The sequence below is a fragment of the Labrus mixtus genome, chromosome 10 (assembly GCF_963584025.1).
Source record: "Labrus mixtus chromosome 10, fLabMix1.1, whole genome shotgun sequence".
NCBI lineage: Eukaryota > Metazoa > Chordata > Actinopteri > Labriformes > Labridae > Labrus > Labrus mixtus.
The window spans coordinates 7,320,223-7,328,502 of record NC_083621.1 but is presented as its reverse complement, the minus strand read 5'-3'; the positions used below and the strand labels follow the sequence as shown (position 1 = coordinate 7,328,502).

Genomic DNA, 8,280 nt, shown 5'->3' with positions numbered 1-8,280 from the left:
AAACCTAAATTTAAACTAATTCCAACCTTGAACACAGCAAATACACTATAAAGCTTGAGCTTTAAAACCGCACGACATCAGCGTAAAATGGCCTCAGAAAATCATTGGACCAGAGCAGCAATTGAGGTACTTCTTCACATTCAGCAGAGTTGCGTAGTTTTGTAGATTTTCCTGTCATCCATACTTATAGATAAGATAAGCGCAACACAAGGTTCTCAAATAACCTGACGATCCTATATTTGCAGAGCAGAAAATTGATGCAATTAACCATAGAGATATTTGACCTGACAACAGACACCAATCAGAGCGTAAAGATTGCTCAGGGGAAACATAAGAAGACTCTGTAGAATGTGAACGAACACATGTAGCAGAGGGAACATACACACCTCATTCAGAAATAAACAGGTGGAGAAACAATGCGTGTTAAAAAAGCTCTTTGTTGCTCTCAATGTGACTTAGGGTAGTAATTAGCATAATTTGGTGCGTGTGGGGTGAGTGATCAGCTAAAGAAACCTGTCTGAAGGTTATTAAGCACATATGCAAGAAAGAATACTCGTAGAAGTTTAGTTGTAACTACACATTTTCAGCATGTTGAATACACAGAATATGATTATTGCCTGTATTTACATGCATGTGATGGATCATAACACAGCAGCTTCTTGCACAGATTGTATGCATGTAGGATGCCTTCCACTTCCTCAGGTTAACATATGTTGTCTTTTCCAGAGCCGGTTGCCGAACCTGTTAAAAAAACAGGTTGCTGCTGGTCCTTTCATTTATTGCACTAATGTTACAATTTCAACGCAGTAATGGTCCAGCAATGAAAACGTGTGACTCTGGTTAGTATTTAATACGCAAAATTCAGAGGCATACATGGGTATTACCTGCAATGGAGATAGACAGATTTATTTAAAGGATGCCATGCTTGGCCTTGCATGTGATTTGTTATCAATCAAAGACTTTAAATTATTTCCGGTTTTATCCTTGAACAGCTGACACAGACGGGTTCATCTCTCCAGGTGAGAACAGTATGATTTTTTTTCCATCCAATCTGTGTACAGCAGGGGAGTGGCGTGACGTGCGCGTGCCAGACTCACCCTCTCATCCTTCCCAGTCAGCTCTGGCTGGGTTTGGCTTGGCTGGCACTCCGACTGCACAGTGGCGCAGCTGTGAGTCTGCACACACACACACACACGCACACACACACACACACATACAAAAACTAAACACACTATTGGAAACAAAACACACTCATGATCCCACAGAGCAGAGGTCTGTGCATCCCTAATTACAGCAGTGACATGGAAACACTACAAAGCAGAAAGCATCTGCTTTTCCCCCACTCTTACATGTCAACACTGATGCCCTTTTTGAAAAGACGAAACGTGAGAGAGAGAGAGAGAGGCAGAGATGGAGAGATGGCCAATTTAGCACAAACCATCTGTCTAGTGTAGTGAGATAATACATCTGTTATACTGAGGGGGAACAGTAATGTAGAGCTGATTTTTACTGCTGCATGGTGGAACCTGAAACAAGGTTACATGTCGCGTTACATCAGTCTTAACACCACTTTGCCTTTTTAGGGAGTTTTGCACTTAGAGCTTTTACTCCCGGTAGGATCACACATATACACACACAAACACGAGCACACACACACACACATCCTCTCATGACACGTGCAGTCCTATTCAGAGAGGGGCTTGGTCTCTTCTGTCTTCTTCTCTCATAAACGAACTCAAGCTGGAGCAGTCTCGCTCTCTGTTACATTTTAATTTGTCCTCCATTTCCTGAGCTCAGGGAGAAAAGTCCACGCGTGTTTGTTAAATGTTCTCAATGTGTCTGGAGCCAGACTGAACCGTTCCACAAGTTCAAATAATCCTCAGCTCCTGCTTACAGCACCTACTGTATATCCAGTTCATACTGATCACCCTCCATCTGTTGGTATCTCATTGTGTTCTCTGGTCCTCAAAGTTGAAATCAAACATTAGCTGCAAACATTAGTCCTTGCTAGAACAAAATCCCTTCTGAAATATTAAACATTCAGTGTTTTGCACCATCAAATATTCAATAGCATCCATTTAAGGGCTGCAACAGTGGTCAAGTCAGTGCAGTGGGTGCAGTCAGGAGGATGGAGGGAGTGGAGGCATGGATGGATGGATTGCCCTCTTTGTTGCCCTTTATTTCTTTCTCCTCCTGTTTTTTTTTTTTTTTTTTTGTAGCAGGCGCTCCAGCCCTTGCAGCCACAGTTGAGTCCACAGAGTGCCTCCATATATCTCTGGCTCTCTGCGTTAATGTCCCCTGAGGCCGAGGCTGACGCTCAGCACTGCCCAGACCCAGACCACCACCGCGCCGGCCTCTCGCTCCAACTCCTCAGCCTCTCCATCCATTATGCAGCCAATAGGCCCCAGCTGCAGCCTTCGCATCCCCCTTTTTCAACCCTACATTTTGCTTCCCTTGCTTGATCCTCCCTCCCTGCTTCAGGCTTGGCCCTCACTCTCTCATTCAGACACTCAATCAGCCATGAGCTAAGTCAGTAATTAACAAACAGCCACACATTCATCCGGGACACATAAAACCGCCATCTGTGTACTCTGTTATTGAAGTGATAGACTGAATTGAGTTTTAATTGAATTTAGATACATCTTCATAATTGCCGACAATCATTACACAAGATATTTACAGTCATTATGAAATATTACAATTGGAATTTACAGAAACTTTGTACAAAATATGCCTGACTTCAATGCCTGGATAGTGGGGTCCTTGTTAAGTCATATCAGGAGCTCAAAAGATTGACCCAAAAGTCACTGGTGTCTGGAAGTGCTTCAGTTTCAGCAAGTAGATGCTTTTAGAGTCCATTAAAAAGAAAGAAAAGAGAGAAAAGTCCAAAAAGTACAGAGTCAGCAAAGTTGTGAATCGTGTTTTTCTTTTTCCTCAGTTAAATTGCTCTTTTCTTTTTTTCTCCCGACTGAATGGAACATTTGATCTGTAATTCAACTGCAAAAAACAACAACAGAGACCCATTTAAATAGAATAAATCCATAATATTTACACAATAATGTGAGTATTGATTTATAAAAATGAATCATCTCTTTTTCTTTAAATATGATTTTTATGTTTATCTACAGTTTTTTTCAAAACAAAAACCTAATCACAATGAAACGAATCATACTTCTATCATTCAAATCTACTGATAATTGATGATTGTGGATTTCCATATTTATGCAGCAACTCAGCTCATCTAACAGCAAAGTTCTTACACCGGCTCAAGTTGTATTAAAGCCATTCTCCAACTCGGAAGCTCCTCACACAATGGCAGAAAGTATGGAGGAGTCACATGGTCTCTTAAAAAAAAATATAACACATGGTGAAATGTATTTAATTCTGTCAGCACAGCAAAAGCAAAAAAAACATAAACTTGGCCAAAGCGTCAGTGTCCATCAGTCCCACTTTTTTTACCTGATAATATGAGACCTTAAACAACTGAAGAAGCTTTTTCCTTTCAGCATTGGCACCATTGAAGCTCTACAGGGTTGTCCACAGAAAAGATCGTTCCCTGCTGTACACCTGTTGTCATCCGGCGATGCTCAAATCCACCCAGGTGGGCCTTGCAAAGCCAAAGCTGCAAAATGAAAACTTACAGACCAACCTCAACTAGTAAAACTAAAATACTTTGCGCTCCATCATCATCATGACTAAGATGCAAATGAAATCAAACATAAGCATGCTTTTAAAGGATGTTTTTGATATACAGTAATTATAGGAAAATAGACTATCAAGGATGACTCCTTTTAAATCATTTATAAAGCTTTCCTGGATGCAGACAGCTCGGCTACGAAGTAAATAGATACTAAACAAAACAAATCCTTAAAGTATATGCAAACACAAGCATAAATATTTGATCCACAGAGATTAAGCTACGAATGACAAATATTAGTGATATATTGAAATTCTGGAACAGGCACCATTTCTGTCTTTTTAAAACTCGCTCTTCTTTTCGAGTGTTTGTCAGTCGTTTTAAGGTGTTTCCCAATTCATAAAAGAGTCACTGCTGACTGAAGTGTTGGGTGCTGCTGCAGTCCATCCAAAAGTCTTTGCATCTTCCTTACTTTTTCTAAAATGAACCATCTGAAAGTTGGTGCACTGTTCGTCTTTCACTCTGTCTCTCTCACATCCTCTCACTCTTAAAGATTTATCTCATCTTCACTAAATCCCCCACACTGCCCCCATTCTTTGTTTGCCCTCCACGGAGCTGGCCGCCGGACACCACCGGGTTTAATGGACGTAGTAAAGCCAGTAGACGACGTTGAAGAAAGAGAAGACGGTTGGGAAGATCATCCTGGACCACTTATCGATAGAGTTCACGTCGGAAAGGTCTGGGATATTCACCTTGAGCTGGGAGGCCCGTCTCCGTAGACGTGACTTCTTCTGGGCATGGCGCTCCAACGCACTATGGCCATAGTTCTGGCGGGCCATGGCTGCCCTGCGGTACTGCAGCGTCGAGCTATCGTAGGCCAGCATGGTGTTGCGAGGATCCCCAGGTGCTCCCAGGCCCCGGGACAGATCCCCGGCACCACCCATCTCATTCTTCATCTCTAGGGTGCTGAACAGGATGTTGTCGTCAGGAGTCATCTGTGTGAGGGCGTAAAAACAGGTGGAGCCATGAGAAGTTACTGCCAAAGGAAAATCTGTCTTTAAGATTAAAACAGTACCATTATAATGTAAAACAAGAACAGCTGCAATACATTATTTACTGTGTAAAAAATACTGATGAGGTGCTATAATGGGTAATGTAAATGATTAAAAAAATTGTGTTACTTACAGTTACAATAGTTAAGGTACTGAAGAAAACACTAAATAAAACAGTGATCATCTGTAAATCAATATCAAGTGATAATACAAGACTATGAGGTTACATTCCTGGAAGAGCACAACACACTCCACAAACTAATTCTCATGGAGAAATCTTCATTGTCATCTCAGAATTTCAACCAGGGTGTGGTTAAAATTCTGTCGATTCACAAGACAAACTGAATAAAAAAGAAGTAAAGCAAAAAGGAAAAAAATGTGACAGGAGAAGGTTGAGAGAAATAGTAAGGACTTTGCAAAGATGGAGGAGAGGCTAAAAAGGTTCGGGGCAGGTCAGGAAAAGACGTTGAGGGAAGTGAATTCAGATCAACATATCTTCATCCATAGCCTGACTTCTGAGGAAAAACATCCCTAAAATCCAATCCTGTCCCGCTGTAAATGGAGCTTTTTATACTTTTACTTTTTGTGTTACTTTGAAGAAAAAGCCACTGTTTTTTTTGGCACTATTCATCTAACTTCAAATCTTCTTTGTCTCTTATCCGACATCCTTTTTTTTTTTTTTTTTTTTTTTAAATGACTTCACTTGGTCTTAAGAGAGTTATCAGTTGGCTTTTTTCCCCTCAGCATTTGTATCTAAATGATTTTAGTTCTAAGAGAAGCCACTGACGTTTTTCTTCTCTCTCGCCATATTTGTTGTTATTTCCCATTATTTTCATTTACAGCCCAAGTCCAGATTTAATAAATGCCTGCAGAAATCAAACTGCTAAGCCATGTTTGTCAGGAAAATGCATGAAGAGCAAACCAAGAGAGGGAAAAAACACAATGGTGGGAGTGATGATCAAAGTTGCCTTAAAAATCTATAGAAATCAAAGAAATGCACAAAAACTACAGCATTTTCCTCTGATCTGGATTGATTCAGATTGATGACATTGTTAGTTTTGACTTTCAAAACCTCCAGTACCTTATTTCTTTGCTCGCCTAGTCCTAATGCGGCATCGTCCACAAAGATGGGATCCCACATCGAGTCATATGCGTCAATTTCCCTCTGTTTCATTCTGGCATACAGAGCATCATCTCTCTGAACTACATTTCCCACCAGCCACTGCAAGCATACAAAATCAGCACTGTTACTTGGGGGAAATCGTAGCTTGCCACACTCAGAAGGAAAGGGTGTTTTTATTTTAAAGTTGCTGTTGTTCCTGCTAGCGTTAGCAGCTCAATAAAATGTTATGGGAAGGCTTTGACACCACAGCGTGTGATTTTTCCAAGATGCCTTGCCCTTTGAGAGACACAGAAATATGGAGATTAAGAATAAGCCAATCATTGCTTCTGCATTCACTCTTTCAGATCCTAGGCTGTGTTATAAAGATGACACATAAGGCTAAACCAGTGAGAAACGGAGAGCTAGAGCAGAGTTAAGAGTGCTGGTAAAGGACATAAAGCATTGATCACAGCATCACATTGACCTTGAGAGGAGAACCAGTCATTTGCTCCCACAGAAACAAACACAAATATTAACCGACAGCACAGATACCTCTAGACAAAGTCAGCCTGCACATGTACCTTGTTGGGGTCGGGTCTCAGCTTCTCATTATTGGCCGTGGCTGCTTTCTCAGCCGCCTTCTTCTGCCTCTGGGGTCCCTGGCCGAAGAAGATGTAGTTGACGAAGGCGTACTCCAGAAGGGCCAGGAAGACAAACACAAAGCAGCCCATCAGGTACATGTCAATAGCCTTCACGTAGGGGATCTTTGGGAGCGTCTCTCGCAAGTGGGTGTTGATGGTGGTCATGGTCAGCACCGTAGTGATCCCTGGATACCACAGGTCACACGTTCAGAAACAAAGTGAAGTATTTAGACTCTGAAAGACATTATTATCGACATCTGTACATTACAACACGGCTCAAGTATGAAATATCTTATTAGCCATAACCCACATTTGTCCAGAATTTATTTTTGTCATGAATTTAGTACTTTAATCTGGACCATATATATTTTTTTTTTTTTACATTTTGTGAACAATTACCTACAAAACTAAAAACAGCCCTTACATTTCTACTTTCAAACACGCTAACTGGGAGCTGTCAGCATGCTGTGGAACTAAGGTGGTGATCATGGTAAACATTGTGTCTTTCTAAAATCATCACATTAGCAATTTCGATGTCAACCTAGAATTTTTGTGATGGTTTACTCTTGTTAAGTGAGTTTATTCCTTGTTTTGTTGCTTAGTTGTCATTTCCTGTCTTATTTATATTCTAGTGTTGCTTGTTTCCCAAGTGTGTATTTCTATTGTTGGTTTTCCTAGATTAGTTCTTTATATTTTCCCGTTTTATCTTGTGAATCATATCTGTCTAACTTGCTCCCTTTGTGTGTTTCCCTCCCTTTTTGAGCGCCTTCATCAGTTTCACCTGCGACTTGTCTGTCACACCTGTGTGTGATTGCCCCCTGTATTTAGCCATTTCTGAAAAGCCACAGTTCAGTATGCAGAGCGGACTTTTTAGTGGGGGGGGGGGGAACATTTCAGGATGGATACTAACTTCCGGGTTTTGTGCAGTATGGTTTGGATGCATCCTTTCAGGAAATGAATTGTATTTTAACACCCACAATGCTTTGCAAAATTAAATGTAAAACATCACTTCACACTCGCCACCAAATCAAAACAAACGAGGTTAAAAAGAAAAACGAGGATGGATGCGGCGGTTTTGGTAACGGGCCTTTCAAATGTAAAGTTGTTAATTTTTTTTACATGCAATGTGAGGTTTTGTATTATTTTCTAGAGCCATCGTGCATATCACATCTGAGTTGGAGTGTCAATAACATGAGGCGGGCTAATGATGCCATTTTAATGTACATGACAAATATAACTCAAAACACTGCCTTTGTAGTCTGAAAGAAGAGCTATAAATGAAGACTCCAAAATCACTCCCTACAGTCGCTTCCCATCCCACCCATCCCTTATTCTGGAGTTGATATCCAAAGTCTGAGTGTGTTATTTTACACACTACCAATAAATCTTTATCCCTGATAATGAGACTAGAGATACAGAAATGTGGTTTCACTTTTGCAGCTCCAACCCTGTAGTTGATGATGTCAATGTCTGAAAATGTTTGAAACTAAGTTTACTGCTTATTAGTCATTAGGGCGGCTATTGAGCGTCTCCCAAAAAGGGAGCAGTGAATGGTTATCTTGTTGCATGTGAATTTGCCTGTGATCTATGAAGTGAGATCAGGTGCTCATCTTCAAAGGATGTGCTTATGAACATTGTCCTTTATAATTTATCGCATCCATTATATAGTACTTATTTATAGCAATCAAACAGGCCTGAAAAAATGTGAACTCAAATGGAAGAAAATATCGAAACCTCCTGAGACTGGAGAAACGTGTGTGTGTGTGTGTGTTTTATGTAAGTGAGGTTTATATCCAACCATGTATCCAAATGGATATGAAACCAACTGCAGGCCATAATAAAAGCACA

At 40.7% G+C, this 8,280-nt stretch overlaps 2 protein-coding genes across 3 annotated transcripts in view; one reads left to right on the top strand and one right to left on the bottom strand.

The window, feature by feature from the left end:
• LOC132981790 (cytochrome b-c1 complex subunit 8) overlaps nucleotides 1-8,280 on the top strand; it is a 372,615-nt gene that overhangs the window by 296,646 nt on the left and 67,689 nt on the right. The window lies entirely within an intron of this gene.
• The window catches only part of gabrb2a (gamma-aminobutyric acid type A receptor subunit beta2a), a 33,365-nt gene continuing 27,672 nt past the window's right edge, over nucleotides 2,588-8,280 (bottom strand). Inside the window, exons 8-10 of one of the 2 annotated variants that reach the window (XM_061047829.1) lie at nucleotides 6,373-6,617; nucleotides 5,771-5,911; nucleotides 2,588-4,632 (exon numbers count right to left, since the gene is read on the bottom strand). In XM_061047829.1, coding sequence (XP_060903812.1) covers nucleotides 4,276-4,632; nucleotides 5,771-5,911; nucleotides 6,373-6,617 — 743 coding nt within the window. In that variant the 3' untranslated portion in view covers nucleotides 2,588-4,275. The remainder of the gene's footprint in view (nucleotides 4,633-5,770; nucleotides 5,912-6,372; nucleotides 6,618-8,280) is intronic. The other variant, XM_061047830.1, reaches the window with a different exon arrangement.